Source organism: Chelonia mydas, chromosome 1 (genome assembly GCF_015237465.2).
Source record: "Chelonia mydas isolate rCheMyd1 chromosome 1, rCheMyd1.pri.v2, whole genome shotgun sequence".
NCBI lineage: Eukaryota > Metazoa > Chordata > Testudines > Cheloniidae > Chelonia > Chelonia mydas.
In genome coordinates, this window is record NC_057849.1 from 258,597,850 (window position 1) to 258,623,699 (window position 25,850).

Here is a 25,850-nt window from a genome sequence, read left to right on the forward strand (position 1 = left end):
ACCAAAGTGTAAACCTGTATATAATGGAAACCACTTTAAGCCAGGGGGTGCGGCAGCACCCCTAGTTCTAGCACCAATGTGTGCCTCTGTTTGCCACCTGTAAAATGGCTCTTCCCTACCTCCCGGGAATGTTGTGAAGATAGATACTGTCCCATTGTCTGGAGTGGCTTGTGACCACATGTGCCAACCTCAGAGCAGACTGCTAAGAAGCAGGGCAGAGACCCCAAACTGGTGGTATATGCCCAAGAGGACTATCTTGCCAATCAGGCAATTTGGACTTAGTGATAGTGGGTTGCTATCCACCAAAGATCACAAAATATTCAGGTTTTTCCCAGTCCCAAGAGACCAGTCAGTTAACCCTGGCTCAATCTGTACCTTAGATCGCACACCAAAGATGCTTGCAGCCAATCCTATAATAAACTAAGGATTTATTAACGAAGAAAATAAATGAGAGTTATTACAAGGTTAAAGCAGGCAGACATATATACACAAATAAGTTATAGTCTATGGTTCCAAAGGTGAGAGTTGTTGTAGTCCGTCAGCTTTGAATGTCTTTTAGGGCTAACCCAGGTTGACGCTGGGGATCTCTGCTTCTGTTTCATAACTTTGGCCCTGTGAGAGTCCAAACAGCATAAGAGGTGAGACGTTTTCTTGTCAGCTATTTTTATTTCCTTCTTCCAAGTTTCAACCTGATGGGACAAGTCCTTTTGCATCTAGCCTCTTCCTAGCTGCAAGGGGGCAATTAACAAAGTCTTTGTATTGTGATGTCACACGATGGCCCATTTAGTTTTGATAGGCTTTCTTGATGGGCAGGAGATGATCCCTCCTGACTGGGTTCATAGTTTCAAAGCAAACATTTTTTTTACAGTTACAAAGCAAAAACTTATATATTACCTTATAGTATGTGATAAAGATATTATAGGTGAGATGAATGCATGCAGCAACTTACAAGCATTTCATAAAGTCTAAACACCAAACACATTGTTATAGGTCCAATATCCATTTTAAGCATACTAACACACAGGTGAACAAGACTGGTTTCCACCAATGAATTTGTCAGAACTCGGCTGAGGCCTAAAGCCTTGGCAAGAGCTGGCACCTGGTCTGCCAGCAGCACAGATATGTTAAAGACTGTGAGATGCTCAGATATCACAATAATGGCAGCCTAATAGATGAATAGATATAATAGTGACAGCCACAGCCCCAAAGATCTTACAATCAAAGTGTATAAGATCAATAAGTGGATAAAACAAAGGGGAGCAGAAGGAAATGATGGGACTACATTGGTCCTCATGAAAGACAGTGGTCACAGGAGCCAGCTGTCTACCTATTGTTACAGGTGCTTGTTAGGGGATGTGTGCTGCTAAGTGCAGGGATATGAAATATGTTGTACAATCCCCATTTCACAGCTCTGTCCTGTGTGCCAACGAATATTAAAGAAATCCACATTTATTTCAGGCTTTGCCTCATCATCCACTGGCACAATACAATGATGTCAGTCTGTGATATTTTATGGCACTTATCACAACCATACCGAAGAGCCAAACAACAATTAAAATTTGCATGTAAAAAAGTTAGCAAGGTGAAGAAACAAATGCTTCCATGTAATTATGGTGTTCCACAGAAGAAATACAACGATGTGGCGCCTCCCAGGGTAGATAAATGGGATGACTGGCTACCCAGGCAAAGTTTGTTTGTTGGCAGTCTCAGCAGAGAAGCTAAGGTTCAAGAGCTATAAAGACTTAACCCCCACCTAAAGCTGTCGCCTCCTTCTTATGACAAATGGACAGACTGGCAGGGGATGTCTGTGAGATGCACGCACAGCCAGTGTCTTTATCATCCCTGTTCTGCAGATAAACAGAGGACTGCAGTCTCCAGCTCTGTCAGGCAAGCACATTTAATCAGCTCTAGAATTATTTTGAAAAAAAACCTGAGACCCTCCCTAGATATTTTTAATTAATGTCCCTGTGCCCCTGTGCAGTTTAAAAAAAAATAGTTTTCTCTCTGTGCCTCAGTTTCCCCCTGTAAAATGGAAACAACCATACTTACTTTCCCAACTCACAAGAGGGGCGTGAGGATTAATTCCCTGATGTTTGTAAACACCTTTGAGATCCTAATATGGAAGGCTCTAGAGAAGTGCAAAGTCTTATTATTTATTAAGATACTGCAGAGATGATGGAAGCCACAGCAGCACCTGAGACAATAATATGATGTACACATTACATATGTACACATTACATACAGGTTTCAGAGTAGCAGCCGTGTTAGTCTGTATTCGCAAAAAGAAAAGGAGGACTTGTGGCACCTTAGAGACTAACCAATTTATTTGAGCATAAGCTTTCGTGAGCTACAGCTCACTTCATCGGATGCATGCATTAATTCAGAAAGGGCAGAAACAGACACTGAGTCTCACATAATACTGTGCCGTGCTTGTGGTATATCTGCTGTGACTGGATTCTGATTGTTTTGTTGACGTGGGAGAGGGGACTCAAGTCCCCTGCAGGGAACCGAGAACCCCAGTCTCTAGACTTGTATAGTTAGGGTTCTTGGGTTACATGACAGAGACCAGCTACATGAACAGTGTGGTAACTGGGGAGACCGCCTGTCTTGAAATTCACAGGGTCTGATTATCAGGGGTCTGTCTCACATCCTGTGAGTCTCCATCTTCTAACAATTAAACATGGTTAGGGAACTTTCTCTCTCCGTGGCCTCACAATTATTAACAAGCGTGAACCACAAATTGTCCAGAGAAGATGGTTAAGGAGTGACGTGATTACAGTCTAAAAGTACCTACATTGGGAACAAATATTTGGTAATGGGCTCAGTCTAGCAGAGACAGGTATAACATGATCCAATGTCTGGAAGTTGAAGCTAGACACATTCAAACTGGAAATGAGGTACAAGTTTTTTTAACAATGAGGGTAATTGACCAGTGGAACAATTAACCAAGGGTTGTGGTGGATTCTCCATTACTAGCAATTTTAAAATCAAGTTTGGATGCTTTTCTAAAAAATATGCTTTAGGAATTATTTTAGGGAAGATGTATGGCCTGTGTTATATAGAATCATCAGACTAGTAGATGATCACAATGGTCCCTTCTGGCCTTGGAATCTATGAATAAGTTTCTAAAAGTTCAGATGCTTAATTAGACTGGAACTCTCACAAGGTCAGACCCCCTCTGGAGATTTCTGGCACTTCTCTAGCAGCCAAACATAGTTGGAGTGCTGGGCTTTGCCTCCTTGGGAACTCTTGGTGTAGAACCATCCTCTTTCTAACTTTCCCTCCTTGGCACACCCACTACGCTGGCCCTTCATATAGCTCTGTGCCAAATGGGGAGCCCCCTCTATGCCAGGGGTATCCTTCAGAGCCGGCTCCACCCTCTACGTGGCCCCTTTATGGCAGTGGAGCATCATAAAAGAGCCACCATGCAGTGGAGAATTGGCCTTGTCTAGTATTCTTAGACAGCAGCATCAGGCAGCTCCGCAGTTAACCAGCAGGGGGTGTGGTTTTATGCAGCTGGGGCACAGCTGTGCGCATTCGAAAGTAAGGCGAGAAAATGCCTTTTTAACGCCATTGAAATACACCGGAGTGGAAGGTGGGGAAAGGACAGTTGCTTTGTGACACCACCCCATTGGGTGGATCCACTCTAGGGACTGTCCCACCGACCTAGGGACACATGCAAGTGCCTGTGGAGTCCCGGCTAGTCACTTTTTCCCTCTCTCCAGCTGAACTGGGTGCAAGTTTGGCTCATGGCTGCAGGACCAAACAACACGCACAGCAGGAGCCCGGTGTAAAACCGCAGCCGACTCTGGAGTTAGCGGGGACGGGGAGGCTTGAAGGACCGTCACACCAGAAGCGGTGCAGCGCTTGGGTTCAGCTCTTACGTGGCTCCCAGGACCGGGGGGACTGAGACCAACCGCCCCTCTGTGTAAACTCAAGCCTGGTGGAAAACCCGGATCCGCTCGGAATCCTGGCGCCCGGCTCCGCTCGGGACTGTGAGATCCCGCCGAGTCCCAGCTGTTCCACCGGCTGCGCGGCCCGCCGGGTTTTGTACCGTGGCAGCACCGAGCGGCTGCCCCAACTTGTAACTTGGAGCGAGCCGAGCCGAGCCGAGCGGGCAGGGGGACGGGCTTTGCCGGCGGCGGTGAGTAACACACCGGGGCGGCCCGCAGGCCCGGGGCCACTGGCGCGAGGGGAGAGGGACAGCGAGCCGGCCAGACCGGCCGTGCTGCTGCGATTCCTCCTCCCAAGCCAGCGGGGCGAGCGCAGGGGCGCTCCAGCAGCCAGCCGCCCCGGGGCGGGAGCGCGCCAGCCTGGGGCTAGTGGCCTGTGTGAAATGCCTCCGTGCAGTCCCCAAAGGGCAGGGGTTCCAGGAAAGGCCGGTGGGGAGGAGCACAGCGCCCCCCCGCCCCCGTTAGGAGCAGAGGGAAACCTCCCCTCCCCCGCAACAGCTTGGGCTATTACAGCCCCTCCTGCTTCGATCAGGCGTAGCCACTGGCTGGGGGGATTGGCGTCACAATTGGCCCTAGTTGGGGGGCGTATACCCCCCCCCCCCAATGCTGGCAGTCTCAGCAAAGAGCTCGAGGTCTGAGTGTCCTGGAATCTCCCAAACAGGAGGCCCTAGTACAGGAGGCTCCCAGGATGAAATCCACTGAAGTCAGTGACAAAACTCCTGCTGACTGCAGTGGTGCCAGGAGGGTTTCAGAATCTACTTCCTCTGCTGGACGGCGTCGGACCTGTTGCTGCCTGACATTTTGATTAAAAAACGAGAGTGATGGGATTTAAGGTGGCCCACACTAAGTGGCTCACTGATAGGTCTCCAAATGCAAGTGTAGATGGGAAATCGTCATCAAGTGGATGTGTTTCTAGTGGGGTCCCCCAGGGATCAGTTCTGGGCTCTACACCAGGAGATCTCAACCTTTTTCTTTCTGAGGCCCCCCCCGAACAAACTATAAAAACTCCACGGCCCACCTGTGCCACCACAACTGCTTTTCTGCATATAAAAGCCCAGGACAGCATTAGGGGGTAGCCAGCAGGGCAATTCTTGGGGCCCTACGCTAAGTTGCTTGGGCTTCAGCTTCAGCCCTGGATGGTGGGACTCGGGCTCAGGGTTGGGCTTTCTGCCCTGGGCCCCATAGAGTCTAATGCCAGCCCTTCTTGGCTGACCCCCTGAAACCTGCTTGTGGCCCTCTGGGGTACACTGGGCCCTTGGTTGAGAACTGCTGCCCTATGCTATTTAACATCTTTATCAATAACCTGGAAGAAAACATAAACTCATCACTGATAAAGTTTGCAGATGACACAAAAATTGGGGAAGTAGCAAATAACGAAGAGGACAGGGTAGAAGCAAATAATGAAGAGAACTAGATCACTTGGTAAACTGGATGCAAGCAAACAATATGAATTTGATTACAGCTAAATGTACATATACAAGTAGGAACAAAGAGTATAGACCATACTTAGAGGAAACAGTGACTCTGAAAAAGATTTGAGGGTGGCGATGGATAATCAGCTGAACATGAGTTCCCAGTGTGACACTGTGGCCAAAAGAGTTAACGTGAGCCTGGGATACATAGAGAAGCAAATCTCGAGGAGGAGCAGAGAGGTTATTTTGCCTTTGTATTTGCCTTCGTATTCTGCTGGAATACTGTGCTCAGTTCTGGTGTCCACAATTCAAGAAGGGTATTGGTAAATTGGAGAGGGGTCAGAGAAGAACCACAAGAATGAGCAAAGGATTAGAAAACAGGCCTTATAGTGACAGACTCAAAGAGCTCAATCTATTTAGTTTAAAAAGGAGAAGATTAAGGGGAGACTTAAGAACAAAAGAATGGCCATACTGGGTAAGATCAATAGTCCATCTAGCCCCACATCCGACAGCGACTGGCGCCAGATGCGTCAGAGAGAATGAACAGAACAGAAGTAATTATCAAGTTAGGGACATCCAGAGCATGAGGTTTTGACCCTAACCATTTTAACTAATAGCGATTGATAGACCTATCCTCCATGAACTTATCTAATTCTTTTTTGAACCCAGTTATACTTTTGGCCTTCACAACATCCTCTGGCAATGAGTTCCACAGGTTGACTGTGCATTATGTGAAGAAGTACTGCCTTTTGTTTCTTTTAAATCTGCTGCCTATTAATTTCATCAGGTGATCCCTGGTTCTTGTGTTACATGAAGGGGTAAATAACACTCCCTTATAGCTTTTCTCCACACTATGCATGATTTTATAGACCTCAATCATATTGCCCCTCTTTTCTAAGATGAACAGTCCCAATCTTTTAAATCTTTCCTCATATGGGAAGCTGTTCCATATCCCTAATCATTCTTGTTGCCTTTCTCTGTACTTTTTCCAATTCTAATATATCTTTTTTGAGATAAGGTAACCAGAACTTCCTGAATTATTTAGGATGTGGGAGTACCATGGATTTCTATAGTGGCATATGATATATTCTGTCTTATTATCCAACCCTTTCCTAATGGTTCCCAACATTCTGTTTGCTTTTTTGACTCCCACTGCACACTGAGTGGATGTTGGCAGAGAACTGTCCATGATAACTCCCAAGATCTCTTTCTTGTGTGGTAACAGCTAATTTAGATCCCATCATTTTGCGTGTATAGCTGGAATTATGTTTTCCGATGTGCATTTCTTTGCATTTATCAACATTTAATTTTATCGGCCATTTTGTTGCTTGGTCACCCAGTTTTGTGAGATCCCTGTGTAACTTTTTGTGGTCTGCTTTGGACTTAACCATCTTCAGTAATTTTGTATCATCTGAAAACTTGGCCACCCCACCATTTTCCAATTTATTTGTGAATAAGTTGAATAGTACTGGTCCCACTGCTGATCCTTGAGGGATTCTGCTATTTACCTCTCTCCATTGTGAAAACTGACCATTTTTCCTACCCTTTGTTTCCTGTATTTTAACCAGTTACTGATCTATGAGAGGACCTTCCCTCTTATTCCATGACTGCTTATTTTGCTCAAGAGCCTTTGATGTAGACCTTGTCACAGGCTTTCTGAAAGTCCAAGTACACTGTCTCGACTGGATCACCTTTTCCACATGTTTGTTGACCCCCCCCCCCCCCAAAGAATTGTAACATGCATGATTTCCCTTTTCAAAAGCCGTGTTGACTCTTCCCCAACATATCATGTTCTTCTATATGTCTGATAATTCTGTTCTTTACTAGAGTTTCAACTGATTTGCCTGGTACTGAAGTTAGTCTTACCAGCCTGTAATTGCCAGGATTGCCACTGGAGCCTTTTAAAAAATTCATTGTTACATGAGCTATCTGGTACAGAAGCTGATTTAAGTGATAGGTTACAGACTACAGTTAGTAGTTCTGCAATTTCCTATTTGAGTTCCTTCAGAACTCTTGGGTGAATACAATCTGGTCCAGGTGACTTATTACAGTTAATCAGTTTGTTCCAAAACCTCTTCTACTGACACCTCAATCTGGGACAGTTCCTCAGATTTGTCACGTAAAAAGAATGGCTCAGGTGTGGGAATCTCTCTCTCATTTTCTATAATGAAGACTGATGCAAAGAATTCATTTAGCTTCTCCTTTAGCATGGTGATTGTCCAGTGACCCCACTGATTGTTTGGCAGGCTTCCTGATTCTGATGTACTTAACAAAAAATTGGTGTTAGTTTTCGTGTCTTTTGCTAGTTGCTCTTCATATTCTTTTTGAATCATGGACTTGATTACAGTGTAAAAGTATCTACATGGGGAACAAATAATTAATAAGGAGCTCTTCAATCTAGCAGAAAAAAGTATAACATGATGCCATGGCTGGAAGTTGAAGATAGACACATTCAGACTGGAAATAAGGTGTAAATTTTTAATAGTGAGAGTAATTAATCATTGGAATAATTTACCAAGGTGGAATCTCCATCGGTGACCATTTTAAAGTCACAGTTGGATGTTTTTTTCTAAAAGATCTGCTCTAGGAATTATTTTGGGAAGTTCTTTGGCCTGTGTTATACAGGAGTCAGATCACAATTGTCGCTTGTGGCCTTAGAATCTATGAACCCCTGCACTGGAAATCCAGTGCTTTTCGCCAGCACTAAATTAACTTAAAAATTCTAATTAGCTAGAACTGTGTTTACACCTGACGGTTTTCTCCTTGTTAAGGTGCCTAACCCCGCAGTGGTGTCTGAATAACAGATTTGTGACATTACATTTGTCGTCATAGCTACAGATTGCATAGTGGCACAAACTCTGGATCTATGCTGTGATGCAGAGTGGTAGCAGGAAAAGGTCTCATTCTGGCTCTAAATCTTCAACAGCAGCAGGGGAAATTTAGAAATGAACTGCTTTTAGGAGAAAGGATGGTCTCTGGCCGCAAGTCAGTTTGTGAAAATCTCTCCTTGAAAGGCTCCTAGAAAAGAGGCAGGAAAAGTGGGAAATGTATACATCAGAGAGGAATGCACAGTGACCTCCGAGTGCAGTGTGGGTGCTTGAGGGAAGTGGGCATTCGGGGCACTGGCAGTGCATGCGATGGTTTGTGTGTTTGGAAGTGCGGGGCCAAACACACTGGTTTGTTGTAGGGTGGCTGTGGGGCATTGGACACTCTATGCAGGTTTGTTAGTGAACAAATGCTCATGAGTGCTGGGGCTTTGCACACCGAGGGCTCTGAGTGAGTATAGGAATTCCTTGTGGTTCTGTGTTATTGTAGGAATGTTTGTGAGCATGGCAGCTGCATGCCATGATCTGTTGTTTCAGCGGCATGAGGGCTTGGGTAGTAGGCGGTGGTTTGTGTCACGCCATCTGGAGTGGCAGGGCAGACTATCAAAAACAGGACAGATAGCCCAAACTGGGGGTAGGTTCTATAATTAGCTTTCACCAAGCCAGTGACAAATGTGAACCCCTGGATCACTGTAACAGTCTGACCATGGAGTCACAGATGACAGTTCCCTTAGATTCTCCGGTTTATCTTGCCATCCAGGGAAGCTGGACTTAGTGATAAATGATCACTTACACCAGGGGTTCTCAACCCTTTTCTTTCTGAACCCTCCCCTCCTCCCCCCCAGCACGGCCCACCTGTGCCACAAAAACTGTTTTTCTGCATATAAAAGTGAGGGCCTACATTAGGGCATAGCAAGCAGGGAAATTGCCCATAGCCCCACACCGAAGCTGCCCAGGCTTCACCTTCGGCCCGGGTGGCAGGGCTTGGGGCAGTGTAGCTTTGGCTTTCTTCCTGGACCCCAGAGAGTCTAATGCCGGCCCTGCTTGGCAGACCCCCAGAAACATGCTCGGGGCCTTCCAGGGGGCCTCGGACCCCTGGTTGAGAACTGCTGAGTTACACCAAAAATCACAAAATGTTCAGGTTGCTCCCATTCCCAAGAGACGAGTCACCTACCCCAGATCACCTGGTACACTAGACAAAGTTTAGTACAGGATTGGCTACAGGCATTGTCTATCTAAAGGTTTATAAACTAGGAAAAAGAAATGAGAGAGTTATTTATAAGTTAAAGCAAGCAAACGTGCACATAAATTGGTTGCAATCTAAATCCTAAGAGTGACAGAGTTGTAGAGATCTGTCAATTCAAAATGTCTTTCAGGGCAGATCCACCCAGGGGTAGACCCTAGGATCTCTGGCTTCAGTTTAGTGTCTCTGGCCTTGTGAGAGTTCAAAAAGAAAAGAGATGGAACATTTTCCCGTGACTTTATTTTATTTCCTTCATTCGGCCTCCAAGACCGTAAAAGACAAGCTTTCTTGCTGGAAGCATTTCCAAGGCGCAATAGGGCCATTCACCAGTCCTTTCTATTGCAATGTTCCTTGATGGCCCACCTGATGTTGATGGTTCTCAGTTCACAAGTTTAGAGCAAACATTTTCAAAGTTACAAAGCAAAATGTACACATTTCCTTACAGCCTGGAATAGAGACATTACAGATAAGATTAATGCGTGCAGCAATTTACATACATTCTATACCGTCTAAACACTAAATACATTCTTCGTGGACTGATACCTAATTTGAGCAACACTAAGGACTTGTCTACGGTTACAGCGCTGCACTGGTGCAGCTGTGCCCCTGTAACACTTGGTGAAGACACTATCTATGCTGACGGCTTCTCCTGTTGGCGTAGGTACTCGGAGAGGTGGTAGCTATGGCAATGGAAGAAGCCCTCCCATCAACACAGTGCTGTCGACGCTGGGGATTAGGTCGGTATAACTATGTCACTCAGGGGTGTGAATTTTCCACACTCCTGAGCAACATAGTTATACAGACCGAAGTTTGTAGTGTGGACCAGAACTAACAGACCGAAATGAACTGGTCTGGTCTCCAGCCGTGAGTTTGTCAGTTCTTAGCTAATGGCTGCAGCCTTGGCAAGAGCTGGCACCTAGCCTGCCAGCGTCACAATTTGTTACCGTAGGATCATTTGGAACAACTAGGCCGAAGGCTGTGTAATGGTAGTTGTGTCGGTCCAGGGTGTTAGAGAAGCAAGGTGGGTGAGGTAATGTCTTTTATTGGACACCCTTCTGTTGGTGAGAGAGACAAGCTTCTCTGTGCAAGCTCAAAAGCTTGTGTCTCTCACCAACAGAAGGGTGTCCAATAAAAGACATTACCTCACCCACCTTGTCTCTTTAATAAGTTGAAGGCACTCGTTCGTGGGGCTGTTTATGAGCAGCGGGGCTGCGTGCGCTAGCCTGGTTATTGTAGAGTCCTCAGAAGTGAGCACTAGTTTGCCGTTGGGTCATTTTGTGGGCTGTGCTGCAAGAGCTGGTAGCTGGGTTGCATGTGCTGATTGGTTGTCATTAAGGCTGTAGGTTCTGTACTTCTATCTTGGGTTCTTATGTGGCCCCCATTACTGTAGTACGGGAGCACTTCGCAATCTTTTAATGTGTGGTTTTTAGACATTAGGTCTGATACATGAATTCTTTTGCTATATGGTGGATGAATTTGGACCAATTTTTAGAGATCGCAGTCCAGTCATGGCATCTTTAGTATCCTCTGAAACATTGTCCCTTTTAAAGCTTGTCAGTATCTTTGCTCTACGTTGGAGCTCTGAGCACATGTGTCTGCAGCCTCCTTCAAACAAAGCTCTGATTTTTCTTTATAGAATCTTTAAAAGTTGTGGGCTTTGTGTGGGTGGTCGCCAGCCTGTAGCCAGAGAGCCTAGTTCTGAGGCCCTTGAAGTCAAAGTGATGTGCACCATCGTTGATTATTTTCATCGTTAATCTTGTTGTAAGAGCAGAGGACCTGATTCTTTGTTGTTCACTGGCATCAAACCAGTGTACCTCAACTAACATTAGTAGACAGGCACAAAACTAATAGGCCAGATCCTCAGCTGGTATAAACTGGCATAGCTCCATTGACTTTAATGGAGTTATGATCGTTTATACCAGCTGAGAATCTGGCCTAATGTATTTACTTTGCTGTTCATTTATTGTACATTTATCTTCCCTTTTGTGCATGGAAATTCTCCCTCTCCTCCCTTCCTTTTAGATTTTCACTTCTCTGGGAAGAGAGTATTGAAACCACAAAACTTCCCTTTCTGGGTGTCTTCACAGTTGCATTTGGAATCATGGGCTTAGAAAACTGGCTGATCCTGCCAGCCACCTAGAGGTAACCACATCCTTTATGCGAACAAGATGATTGTTCTTTTTGTGTCTGTAACAGCAAAAAAGGTGCCAGGCCATTTGCAGACAAATAAAAACAAAGTCCCTGCACAATATGGGATTTTTCCTCTATGGCTCAGCCTCCTGTATAAATGCCTCTCTGCTGTAGGGAATGGGGACCCTTGAAGAGTTAAGGGTGTTGATTTGTGAATGGTCAGGGGTTGAAGAAAATGCAGAGAGATTCTAGTGCCTGTATTATGAGCAAGAGTGGGGATATTCTCTAAGGAGGTCCCTTGTACAAAATCCAAAAGCAGGAGTAAATGCTGAATTCGGTGAAGGGGTATCACCAGCGTTTATTTCCAGTGTTCTCAGGTATACAGTAGGTGACATGGAGGGCTTCAGGACATTGTGGGAGGATAGTGGAGACTTTTTGTGTATTAATGTATTCCAGTGGCACCCACGATTTATGTGCTCTCCATACACCTTAAACCAGGGCCTGATTCCCAGCTCACTTACACTGGTCAATGGAATCACTTCCAACTGAAGTGAGAGGAGAAATGGGCCCTGTGTCCCTGCTGGAAGAGCACAGCCTAGGGAGGACCACTTTGGAATATTGTGGGGTGGGGGAGGGGGATTTTATAGCCTAATTGACAGGGCAGGAATGTAGGAGGAGGGGAATCCTGAATGCTGATTGGGTGGAGGTGAAGATCATGGTTTATAATCCAGTTCATCCCTCTTGTTTTGTGCATTTCTTTGTCCTAAATTTTAGCTGGAGAACACATGCCAGCAGGCTGGAAAAGTAAAAGGACCGCTCTCATAACATTGTTATGTATGATCCACTGTATACTGTGTGTTGGATTGCACAGTACAGGGTGCAGATGGTAAACGGAAATGCTTCTGTAAACAAAAAAAGCTGTTCAGGATCCAGAATCTATTTCCAGCCTCGAGAATTGAGTTGCATGTATATATTTCAAAGGAAAACAGTTTAAAATCCATTCTTCTGTCAGCTACTGGCAGTGTTGGGCCACACAAGGCTGGATTGGGCTCCAGTTCAGAGTTTCTATCTAGACTGGAACGCCCTTTCCACCCAATGGCTGAATGTCTGAGCTCGGCAGGCGCTGACAGTGTGGTTCAGGTAATCTTGTTGACCGTGTGCTCAGCCCTGTCATTAGTGTGAACTCTGCTCAGGTTCATTCTGTTGACTTTATGATGGGGAATATATATTTGAGTGATGTGACCTTGTGTTTCAGTTCCAAGGTGCCCTGGTCTCTGTCTTCAGTACCTTCCCTCTGACTGGACGTGGGGAACAGAAGGATGGAGCACTGTGGACCCTTGTCAAAGAAGCAGCCTGTTCAGGGAAGGGGCCAGTGAACTGCAGTCTGACCATCATAGCTGGTAAGGTATGGTATCTCCTTGCCCCCATCCCCGATCCTGTCCACGTTCTGGGCAAGCTAGGCTTCTGCATAGAAGGAAGGGGACTGGACTGAGGGCTGCTGCTGGTCTTGTAGGTGAGAAATGGGAGGGCAGGGGAAGCATTTGCTGCAGAGGGGAGGTAACAGACATTGCTCAGTTTGAAAGATGCCTTCTGTTTATCCTGTCCCATAATACTAGAGTAAGAGAGCACTTGGCGGCATTAAGAGACAACCGATGTAAAAGGAATAAAGGGAAAACACCTCTTAAGTGACACACAATTAATCTGTGGAATTCACTGCTGCAGGATATTGAAGTAAATAGTGAAATTCACAAAAAATTAAAGAAGTAATAATTTATTTGAATAAAACAGAATAAGAAGCCACAAATCTTCAGCTGGTGTAAATTGGCATAGCTCCACTGACTTCAGAGGAGTTGTGCTTTTTTTATGTTAGTTGATGATCTGGCCCAACATCTGCAATGACACTTAGATTAAACATTGTACAATAGACCTCAAGATGATCATTTGCTGGAATCAGGATGAAGTTTCTCCCCATGGTCTAGTACTGCTTTGTAAGGTGCAGTGTTGGGGGTTTACACCTTCCTCTTCAATATTAATTAGTGGCTGCTACCTGAGAAGATTGGACACTGCACTAACTGGCTTAATAGTCTGTTCCAAAGCAGGAGTTGTGTTAAGGAAAGGTTAGCATATGTGACTTGTGACGGGGCAAGGCCAGATGGCTATAGAAAAGTAGTGGGAGATAGATATATTAGCTTGAGGCTAAACAAATCCCTGGTACCAGGTTAAGTGAAATGGAAGCTGCTCCAGGTCAATGAAGACACCTGGGACCAATTAAGAACTTTCCAGAAGGCAGGGAGAATGCTAGGTTGATTGGGACACCTGAAGCCAATCAGGGGCTGGCTGAAACTAGTTAAAAACCTCCCAGTCAGTCAGGTGGGTGTGCATGTCAGGAGCTGTGGGAGGAAGTTGCGCTGTTGGAGAAGCTGGGTAGTACACACCATATCAGGCACAAGGAAGGAGGCCCTGAGGTAAGGGTGAAGTGGAGCTTGAGGAAGTGAGGGCTGCTGTGAATTGTACATGTCATGTTTCTAAAAGGTCAGCTACCATAGCTGATACTATTAGGGTCCCTAGGCTGGAGCCCGGAGTAGAGGGTGGGTCCGGGCTCCCTGCCCCCCCCTTTGCCCCCTGATTAATCACTGAGACTGGGAGACAACAGAGGCTGTGCAAGGAAAGATAACTTCTCCTCACCTCCCTCGCTGGCTTATGATGAAAATGGCTCAGCAGACTGTGACCCTTATCTCTAGAGAAAGAAGGGTTACGTGGAGGGTCACAGTGAGCCTCTGAGGCTAGCAAAATCTGCCAGGAAACGCTGGACCCATGGAGGCAAGGACAGAGCTTTGTCACAACTGGTGTCAGGAGTGGGACTTTGTTCACAGTGTGGCGGAAGACAGAAGTTTAAAAAAAAAAAAAAGTGCACTGGGGTTTTGGATTTTTTTTGTTTGTTTGTTTGCTTTGTACCACAATGGAGGAGGTGGTAAGAGCTCTGGTACAAGCCACAGCAGCCCAGCACGAGGCCACCCGGGTTCAGGCAATGGCACAACAGGAGTCTATGTGGCTACAGCAGGAAACCAATCAATTATTGATGAGCCAGGTGACCCAAGAGCGTGCCCTCTTGAGAGACGTGGTGGACCAGCTGAAGATCCTCACCACCCCAGCCCGGGGGTCCGACAGGACGCGAACCCTGAGGGCCACTGGTTGTCTGCCAAAGATGACGTGAGGAGATGACGTAGAGGCATATCTCCTCTCATTCGAAAGGACTGCTCAGCGTGAGGCATGGCCCCAGGAGCAGTGGGCCAGCATTCTCGCCCCTTTTTTGTGTGGAGAGGCCCAGAAGGCAAACTTTGACTTGCCTGCCACGGATGCCACTGACTATGCCCATCTGAAGGCAGAGACTCTAGCACAATCAGGGGTAACGGCAGAGGTAAGGGCCCAGAGGTTCCATGAGTGGAAATACCAGGAGAACAAACCTCCGAGGTCCCAGCTATTCAACCTCATACACCTCGCACGGAAGTGGTTACAGTCCGAGGTGTGCAGCCTGGAGGAGATTTTGGAGACCCTGGTCATAGACCATTACATGCGGGGACTGCCGCCAGATCTCCGCAAATGGGTAGGCCAGAACGATCCGTCCACGTATGATGAGATGATCACACTGGTAGAAAGACGGATGACAGCTAGGGAACTGACCCGACTACCCAAGGAAGGCCCCTTTCGAAGCAAGCACCCGACCCCAACCCTGGAAGGTTGGGCAGCCAAACCCCTGGGAAGTCCTAGGTGGAAGAAGGGGGGGGTGAAAACCAGCAGGGACCCCAGAAGGAAGGGATTGGCCTGAGTGGGGGGTACCCCAGGACTAAACCCCCTAACCCCCGGGATAGGGGAGTGATTAAAAGCAATTATAGATGTTATGCATGTGGGGAGTGGGGACACATAGCAGCACAGTGTCCCAGCACCGAGGAGCCTATGCAATGTAACTTGGGGGATTGGGAGGTCCCATGCTCCCTTATCCACCTCACAGGGGTCGCATTAGCCCCGCATAATTACACCAGGTCAGTGAGGATAAATGGAGCAGAGACTACAGCGCTTGTGGACTCTGGGAGTGCTATCACCCTCATATCGGGTAAGCTGGTAAAAAATAGTCAGCTGCTACAAGCCAAACGCGTAGCAGTGACATGCATGCATGGGGCCGTGAGCCATTACCCCACCATCCCAGTGGAGATAGAGGTTAAGGGAAACCCCATTGAGGTGACCGTGGGCGTAGTTCCTAAACTCCCATATCCTGTAGTCATTGGGAAGGACTATCCATGGTTTGATAATTTACTCCCCCGGAGAAGCTGGAGGGAGGTGGGGACCCTGAGGACAGCGACTCGTCACTGGGGGAATGTCAACCCCCGATGTTCGCTGAGATTTCTCAGGATCTGTTCTCCCTCCCCCGAAAGACCCGGAAGACAAAAAAAGAGAGGAAGGCCGCGAAGGCCTTGGGAACCCGGATCCTGACCCAGGGCCAGAAGACCTCCCTGGTAGGCAGATGGACGTGAGCAGCCAACAGAGAAACTTCCACCACAGAAGGTGAGCCAGAAGCTGCCCCCAGCCATGACGGCGGTGAGCCATTGGAAGAAGCAGAAGCCGGCCCCTGGGAGCTTGGGCAGGTTAGTCCCGGGAGAGAGACTTTTGGGTGGGACCAGGCGGAGGACCCCAGACATGATAACGCCAGGAAAGAGGTGGCCGAGATCGATGGGATACCCGTGGATGGGAAGGTCCGGGGTCCCAGACCTTACTTTATAGTGAAGAAAAATCTCCTGTACCACATGGTGCAAATGCAGGAGCAAGAGATACAACAACTTCTGGTGCCACAAAAGCATCAAAAAGCCATATTGAGTCTCACCCACAGTCACCTGTTTGGAGCACACCTAGGGGTAGAGAAAACCCAGGCACAGATCCTGTGGAGGTTCTTCTGGCCAGGAGTACATGAAGATGTCCGGCGATACTGCACCTCTTGTCTGGAGTGTCAGTTACATAGCCCTCGCCCACACTTGCGGGCTCCTTTGATACCTCTTCCAATAATAGAGGTTCCTTTCGAACAGATAGCCATGGATCTGGTAGGGCCCCTAGAGAAGACAGCTCGGGGCCACCAATATGTGCTTGTTGTACTGGACTATGCAACCCGGTACCCGGAGCTGTTCCCCTGCGCAACACAGCTTCCAAGACAATAGCTAAGGAGCTAGTACAGATCTTTGCCCGGGTTGGGCTACCCAAGGAGATATTGACTGATCAAGGGACACCTTTCATGTCCAAGTTGATGAAAGATCTCTGTTCATTGCTCCATGTACAAGCCCTATGGACCTCTGTATACCACCCGCAAACAGATGGCCTTGTGGAAAGGTTCAATAGGACCCTCAAGGCCATGATCAGGAAAGTGGTGAGCCGGGATGGGAAAGATTGGGATACCCTATTGCCTTACCTCATGTTCGCCATCTGGGAGGTTCCGCAAGCCTCCACGGGTTTCTCTCCATTCGAACTACTATATGGGCACCACCCTCGGGGCATATCGCATATAGCAAGAGTAGCCTAGGAAGAGGAGCCAAATCCCGGAAGGAACATAGTTGAGCATGTACTGCAGATGAGAGATTGGATAGCCCGAGTTACGCCCATTGTACGGGAACACTTGGAGAGAGCACAGGAGACCCAACAAACCCATTATAACCACCAAGCAAAGCTTCGACGGTTCCACCAGGGGATTGGGTGATGGTACTGGTGCCCACAGCAGAAAGTAAACTGTTGGCCCAGTGGCAGGGACCCTACGAAATAATCGAAGCCATGGGAGAGGTGAACTGTAAGGTGCGGCAGCCGTCTGCCGGAAATCGGAGAAAATTTATCACATCAATCTTCTAAAACCTTGGCATGATCGAGAGGCATGCTTAGTCATGCAGGAGACCCTTCCCCAGGAGGATAACTTACACGAGCAAGTGAGGATATCATCCGACTTGACACCGATCCAAAAGATCGAGGCAGCCGACATGATTAATCGCAACAGAGATATGTTCTCTACAAAACCAGGGCGGACGACTGAGACCTATCACCATATCCGCACGATCCCCGGAGCTAAGGTAACATTGAGACCCTACCAAATCCCAGCAGCCAAAAGAGAAGAAATCAAGGCCGAAGTAAAGAAAATGTTAGAATTAGGGGTTATTGAAGAATCTTACAGTCAGTGGTCCAGTCCAATTGTTCTAGTCCCTAAACCTGACGGTACCATGAGATTCTGTAATGGCTTTCGCCGACTGAATGAAATATCGCAGTTTGATGCATATCCCATACCACGCATCGACGAACTGGTTGACTGACTGGGTAGTGCCTGATTCTTGACTACACTGGATCTGATAAAAGGGTACTGGCAGATTCCTCTGACCAAAGAAGCTAAAGAAAAGACAGCATTCTCCACCCCGGATGGGCTATTCCAGTACACCTTCCTCCCTTTTGGGCTACATGGGTCCCCAGCCATATTCCAGTGCCTCATGGATAAGCTGCTGCACCCCCATACTAGTTATGCAGCTGTATACCTAGATGATGTCGTCATCCATACGCCAGACTGGGGAACCCACTTGGAGAAAGTTGAGGCAGTACTGCGCACCTTAAGGCAGGCTGGCCTCACTGCTAATCCCTCTAAATGCCCCATAGGGCTAGCAGAGGCTAGGTACCTGGGATATATTGTGGGAAGGGGCATAGTGAAGCCCCAAACAAATAAGCTAGAGGCAATTCAAAACTGGCCCCGGCTGACCCAAAAGAAGCAGGTCCGTGCGTTCCTAAGCGTGGTAGGCTACTACTGACAGTTTATTCCCCACTTCACCACTAGGGCAAGTCCCCTAACGGACCTGGTGAAGGCCCGAGGTCCAGACATCGTAAAGTGGACCGACGCAGCAGAGGGGGCATTTACAGACCTTCGGACGGCCCTCTGTAATGACCCCGTACTCATAGCCCCGGACTTTAATAGGGAATTTGTTTTACAAACAGACGCTTCCGAGGTGGGGTTGGGAGCAGTTCTATCGCAAATAGTGGGAGAAGAGGAACACCCGATCCTCTACCTAAGCAGAAAGCTTCTCCCAAGAGAATAGGAATACACAGTAGTTGAGAGAGAATGCCTTGCTGTCAAATGGGCTATGGAGACACTGCGTTATTACCTCTTAGGCTGGCAATTTACTCTTGTGATGGACAATGCACCCCTCCAGTGAATGCAGCGGAATAAGGAAAAGAATGCAGGGGTCACCAGGTGGTTCTTATCCCTCCAACCATTCCAGTTCCGCGTACGGCACAGGGCTGGATGCCACCATGGCAACGCTGATGGTCTGTCACGAGCATACTGCCTGGCGTCCCAAGTTGCCCAACTCTATGGTGTTGGGGGGGGGGGGGGGGGGAATATGTGACGGGGCAAGGCCAGATGGCTATAGAAAAGTAGTGGGAGATAGATATATTAGCTCCAGGCTAAACAAATCCCTGGTACCAGGTTAAGTGAAATGGAAGCTGCTCCAGGTTAATTAAGTCACCTGGGGCCAATTAAGAACTTTCCAGAAGGCAGGGAGAATGCTAGGTTGATTGGGACACCTGAAGCCAATCAGGGGCTGGCTGAAACTAGTTAAAAACCTCCCAGTCAGTCAGGTGGGTGTGCATGTCAGGAGCTGTGGGAGGAAGTTGCGCTGTTGGAGAGGCTGAGTAGTACACACCATATCAGGCACAAGGAAGGAGACCCTGAGGTAAGGGTGAAGTGGAGCTTGAGGAAGTGAGGGCTGCTGTGGGGGAAGTAGCCCAGGGAATTGTACATGTCATGTTTCTAAAAGGTCAGCTACCATAGCTGATACTATTAGGGTCCCTGGGCTGGAGCCTGGAGTAGAGGGTGGGTCCGGGCTCCCTGCCCCCCCCTTTGCCCCCTGATTAATCACTGAGAGTGGGAGACAACAGAGACTGTGCAAGGAAGGATAACTTCTCCTCACCTCCCTTGCTGGCTTATGATGAAAATGGCTCAGTAGACTATGACCCTTGTCTCTAGAGAAAGAAGGGTTACGTGGAAGGTCACAGTGAACCTCTGAGGCTAGCGAAATCCGCCAGGAAATGCTGGACCCACGGAGGCAAGGACAGAGCTTTGTCACAGACTCCATTTTGGTCTGGGGCCCACCATTGTCTAAAAGCAAGCACATCATGCACCAGGAGGAGTGTTCCTTAGATACTGCATTCCTGTGAAAACCCTCCCCCTTGTTTCCAGCCTGTCTCGACTCCCGGTTTCTGTTCTTTGTCTGTTCCTAACTCCCTGCCTCCTGGCCTTGTGATGTGGGCCTCCCATCCTGATAAGAAAGGTTACTGATGCATTGCTTTAGGACCATGTTGTGTAGTTGAAGTAATAGTTTAGCACGGGGAATATACCTAGCAGGGATAGGTGGTAAATAAGGAAAGGGTTTGTCTATTGGCTAAGGTTTCCGATGCACGAGGGCAACGTGCTTTGCTAAAAGGTATATAATCTTTGTATAACGTGCATTCGGGGTCCCCTTCTGACTAGCAGCACTGGCGTAATAAACTTAATATCTTTGGGAACTCTACAGTTGTGGACTTTGTTCGTGTGCCTCAGCCTAGACTCGAACTGCACGTGACCTATCAGGTATAATTCGCAACAGTTCTTGGCGACCACGAAGGGACTCTAGGCTCGCCCCAACGAGCGAGACCGCACTCCTCCTCTCGGACAGCTCCAGCCGGCACAGGGTGAGTTTACTTTTGAGAACTCCGAGGAGCGGGAGTGTGGGCCGTCGCTTAGGCGATAAGGTGGCACATTAGGCGTTCTTTTGGTAGCCCTAGGATGGGCTCTGGGCAAAGTGTGAGCAGGGGAACCCCTTTGGCTGAGATTCTCGAGAAATGGAAAAATATTTCTGGCACCCATGGGTTAGGTAAAAGGAGAGCTGTAATTTTGTGTAAAGTCGAGTGGCCAGCGCTGACTATTCAGACGCCCTTTGGATGGCCACCCGACAGAACTTTTGGACAGGATGAATTAACCTGCCTTAGACAAAAGCTGGAGGACAAATATCCAGCTCAAATGGATTATTGGTATGTATGGGATAATTGGGCATATGCCCGAGGTAAGGGGTGCCCCTCGACTTTGGGCTCTGGTACCAGATCTAAGGTTTGTATGCCGCTTGCGGGTTCCGCTCCACCCTATGCTGCCTTCCTGCCTCCGTCTCTCCCTTCTACTCCTCACCCTGGCCCCGCTCCTCTCCCCGCTGCCCCTCTGTATCCCTCTTTAACCCTGCCTTCTGTGGCACTTCAGGCGCCCCTGATACAGCCGCTCATTATAACACATGGGCCGGACGGCGGGGAGTAAGTGGCAATGGTCACGGTTCATCACCCTTTCGGCCCTAGGGATCTAATCACCTGGCAGTCGCAGATGCTGAGGTTGTGCGACAATCTGGAACGGGTTCTGCAGACTATCCGATCCGTCTTTACGGCCTTTAACACTAACTGGGCGGACGTTGAGGCTATTTTGCAGACTCTATTTACCCTGGACGAAAGATATTCCATCTTAGACGCCAACCGCCGTTCGGCCGGGGGGCCCGGGGGAGGGCCTGGCTGGCCAGACACAGATCCTGGGTGGGATGTCAGCGTGGAGGGGGGTAAGGCCACCCTCTCAGCAGCTCAGGAGGGGCTTGTGGAAAGCATCCGCAGGGCAGGTAGTAAGACTGTGAATTGGTCCAAAATTAGAGAGTGCCAGCAAGACTTAAACGAGCATCCATCTGCCTTTTTGGCCCGCTTGTTTAAGCAAGTTAGGATGTACGGGGGAGGGGTGGAGCCAGAAGCCGAGGTTAGCCGCACGATGATGGTCTCTTACTTTGTCGATCAAGCGGTGCTGGACATAACGAAGTATTTCACTAAACATGTTCCCGACTGGCCAGGAAAACCCCTAAGCGAAGTAGTTCGCCTGGCCACTTTTGTGTTTAATGGTAGGGACGAGGAAAAAGCTAAGGAAAAACGTAAGCAAAAGAAGGAGGAAGTAAGTATGTTGGCAGCTGCATTGCAGGTTCCCTTGGGGAATCAGCACTGGCAGGGACATGGGAATACAAGGGGAAGGGGACGCAGTACAGGACGAGGAGGAGGCTGGGGCGGGACAAGGAACGGGAACTGTAATTATTGTAAGCAACCGGGGCCCTGGAAGAGGGAATGCCCCCTGCTTCCATGAGGGGCTCCTTGGCAGGATCAGCCGGAGACCTGTTCTTCCCCTAACGCTCCCCAGGACTTCGCTAATCCCCAGGGACTAGAGGCGGAGATTTTGGGAACCTTGGGAGAGTTGGAATGGGATTTGGGGTTACAGTCGCAAATTTATCTAAAAGTTGGGGAACAGCTTGTGCCTTTTTTAGTAGATACCGGTGCCACCCTCTCCACTTTAACTTTTGTTCCTGGCTCTCTTTCCGATACCAAAGTTTGGATGCAGGGTATAGAGGGCAATCCGTGCCCGGCTCCCCTATCCTACCCTGTCCCTGTTGAGCTTGGTTCTTTAAAGTTGTCACATAGATTTGTTGTAATGCCAGAGGGCCCCGCGAACCTTCTCGGGCGGGATGTGCTGAGCAAACTGGGGGCACACATATATTGGGCCCCCGAGGGGCTCCGCATGTCCGTCCCGGACTCGGCTGTTGCTTCTCTTATGTCATTGGCTACCCCTGTTCCTGACGTCCCCTCTGAATTGTCCAGTGTTCCACACAGTTTGTGGAGCACGAATTCTACCGATGTAGGCCTTCTTAAATCAGCCGTTCCAGTTAGTCTGGAAACAAGGGACAGACCGCCTCCCTCCGTAAAACAATACCCCTTGCCGAGGGAGGCGGAAGAGGGCATTTCACTTCTTATTGACAGCTATTTGACTCAGGGGGTTCTAGTTCCCTGCAGTTCGCCCTGTAATACTCCCATTCTTCCTGTAAGGAAGACTAAACCGGGCCTGGACGGGCGTCCAGTCTATCGGTTTGTTCAGGATCTACGGGCTATAAATGGTTATGTTATAGCCCCCCATCCAGTTGTCCCTGATCCGAGCACCATTCTAACACTGATTCCTCAGTCGGCCACTTGTTTTACTGTCGTAGATTTGTGTGCGGCATTTTTCAGTATCCCTTTGCACCCCGATTCTCAATATTTGTTCGCGTTCACCTGGAAGGGCCAGCAGCTAACGTGGACACGTCTTCCCCAAGGGTTCTCAGGCTCCCCCACTATTTTTTCCCGGATTCTCACCGAGGATTTAAAAGATTTTGTCTTGCCTAGTTCGTCTGTCCTAGTTCAATGTGGATGATTTGTTAGTTGCTGCCTCTGATTATAATGCATGTTTAATTGACTCTGTTGTTTTGCTTACTGCCCTAGCCAATAAGGGTCATCGTGCATCTCCATCCAAATTGCAGCTGTGCAAAGATCAGGTAATTTATTTAGGTTTTGTGATTCGGCCTGGAGAGCGTTTACTCTCCCCTGATAGGGTGCAGGCAATCCAGGATTGCCTGTGCCCGACTACGAAAAAGCAGTTGCGGGCTTTCCTGGGGGCTGCGGGGTTCTGCCGACCCTGGATAGTGGCCTTCGGGGAATTGGTGAAACCGTTAGTCCAAGCCACCACAACATCGACCCCTGATCCTGTCTCCTGGACCCCGGAAATGGAAGCCGCTTTTGAATCCACCAAGAAGGCTCTGATCTCTGTGCCCGCCTTGGGACTCCCGGATTACGGTAAACCATTTTTCCTCTTCAGCCACGAGCAGCGGGGAATGGCCAGTGGTGTCCTATTGCAGTACCTAGGGGATCACCCACGCCCCATAGCTTACTATTCTGTACAATTAGACCCTGTCATTCGGGGATCGGTCTCCTGTGTGTGGTCCATTGCCACTCCAGCCCTTATGGTGGAACGGTCATGCCCTATTGTTCTGGGGCACCCTTTGACTGTCTGGGTCCCCCACGAGGTTGAGGTTCTTTTAAAACAGCATACAACGCAAGCGCCGTCTCCGCAGCAGGCACACAAATACGAGCTGATTCTGCTGGCCGTTGACAACATCACCCTTCACCGCTGCAACGTCCTCAACTCCGCTACACTGACACCCCTTTCGGAGGGTGGCACACCTCACCATGTATGTATGGACGTCGTCACTGCGAGCGGTAAGCCTTGCCCGGATTTACGTGACCTCCCTCTGAAAAACCCGGACCTGTCCCTTTTTACCGATGGCTCCTCCTTCTATTTGGAGGGCCAGCGGGTATCCGGCTATTCCGTCACTACTCAGACAACCGTTGTAGAAGCAGCCCCCCTTCCACCTTCCTTTAGTGCTCAGGGCGCGGAATTGCACGCTCTTACTAGGGCTTGCTTGCTGTCTGTTGGGAAATCTGTTACCATTTATACAGACTCTAGATATGCCTTTGGGGTTTGCCATGCTACGGGCCAGCTCTGGAAACAGCGAGGGTTTCTAACCTCCTCAGGCACTAAGATTGCAAATGGCCCTTTAATCTCTGCACTTTTGGACGCCATTCAAGATCCTCTCGAACTGGCTATTGTCCACTGTTATGCTCACCAGCAGTCTGAGAATCCTGTCTCTGAAGGTAATGCCTTGGCTGATGCGGCCGCAAAGACTGCTGCCCTTCAGCCCCTCCCGGTGTCTGCAACTCTTCTTCTGGATACATCCTTCCCGTTGACGGACTGGATGCACTTGTATGCTGATGTGCCACCTGGTGAGCTCCAGGACTGGAAATGTTGGGAAGGCTCTGAAGGTGTTGATAAGGTTTGGCGAATCAGGAATAAACCTGTTCTCCCCCGTCGCTATCTGCTCTCAGCCACCCACTATTTTCATTCTTTGGGTCATGCCGGCATTCAGGCCACTGCAGCTGCTATTCTCAAATGTTGGGCAGCGCCTCATATTTATCCAACAGTGAAGCGAACTCTTGGCTCCTGCTCTACTTGCCTGGCCTTCTCTGCTCTGTCTTGGCTTGATGCCAACACTAAGCGGGGGGGGGAGACCTTGGGCTAACTTTCCGTTTCAGCGATTACAGATGGACTATGCAGAAATGCCTAAAAGCTCAGGGTTTCGCAACCTCCTTGTAATAGTGGATCAACTTTCCGGATGGCCTGAAGCAGGACCAACCAGAAAAGCAGATGCCAGATCTGTGGTAGAATTTCTATTGAAAGACATTGTGCCCAGATTTGGAGTCCCTGAAGTCATTGACTAAGATCGAGGATCACACTTCACTGCAAAGATTTTAGAGGAGCTGTACTGGTGCCTGGAGATTGCGCGACAACTCCACACCCCTTACTACCCCCAGTCCTCTCCCTATTCCCAAGTCCAGTACAAGGATGGGAGGGCAATAGCTTCTTGAATTTAACCCACGCTATAAAACAGGGTGTGAATCGAACGCAGTGTTGGATTTGTATTCATACCCCCACATATCTGGGTCAGGGGGTCCCGTTGGTAGGGGTACCTATCCCTCTTAATCGAACACTCCAAGCTAAGCTATGGGCAAACTCTACATTTAACTGGAATGTTACGATCCAAATATGGTCTATTGATATGGTGGCCCAGCGTAATTATGCTTTATGTGAGTCACGACGTAAGGGCATAGAAAATACAGTTTTTGTGGGGAATTTTGTGGGATGCAAGGACACCACCCAGATCAGCTCTGGTGCGGCAGGCCCCTCCACCTACTCCGGTGCCCCATGGTCAGTCCCTGAGGGGTCTGGCTGGTATTGGTTATGCAATCACACAGCCTATAAGGTTCTCCCGGCAGGATGGTGTGGTACATGTACCTTAGGGGCTATAGTACCCACCGTGACAGTACACCAGACCCTAACCCAGGGAGAGATCCGCAATCTAGTATAAAGAAACCGACGAAGTATTCCTTTAAACCCTCTTTCACAACGGCCCACAGGCTTTCACTCCTTTGTGCATTGGTTTCTGCCATGGTTAGGAGTAAGCGAGCTAGAAAAAGCTATAGTTAACATTTCAGCTGCTTTGGAATTCATGGCAAATGCTACTGCAGACGCCTTATCTGCCCTTCAAATTGAAGTAACTCAGCTATCCCAAACTACATTGCAAAACCGCCTAGCCCTGGACTATCTCCTTGCAAACCAGGGCGGGGTTTGTGCGCTGGTTAACTCACGCTGTTGTGTATATGTAAATCAGCAGCACAGGGTGGAAACTGACATCCACATCCTCATGCAGCAGGCTGTCCTATTCCACCATGTCAGCCTCGACAATACCAGCGCTAGATTCCAGAAGGTCTGGAACTGGCTCACCTCATGGCTACCGGATGTGCGGACTTG

General features: G+C 48.5%; 1 protein-coding gene across 11 annotated transcripts in view; it reads left to right on the top strand.

The window, feature by feature from the left end:
* Nucleotides 1–3,519: 3,519 nt before the first annotated feature.
* The window catches only part of PHETA2 (PH domain containing endocytic trafficking adaptor 2), a 32,407-nt gene continuing 10,076 nt past the window's right edge, over nucleotides 3,520–25,850 (top strand). For 2 of the 11 annotated variants that reach the window (XR_006290092.1, XM_037882883.2), the window contains exon 1: nucleotides 20,334–24,315. Coding sequence is in view for 1 of the 11 variants with exons in the window: in XM_037882883.2 (XP_037738811.1) it covers nucleotides 24,248–24,315 (68 nt within the window). In the remaining 10 variants the exon portion in view is untranslated. Of the gene's footprint in view, nucleotides 4,145–11,455; nucleotides 11,576–12,818; nucleotides 12,969–13,600; nucleotides 13,666–20,142; nucleotides 20,300–20,333; nucleotides 24,316–25,850 lie in introns of those variants that run through there. The other 9 variants (XR_006290096.1, XM_043544355.1, XM_043544359.1 and 6 more) reach the window with 9 other exon arrangements.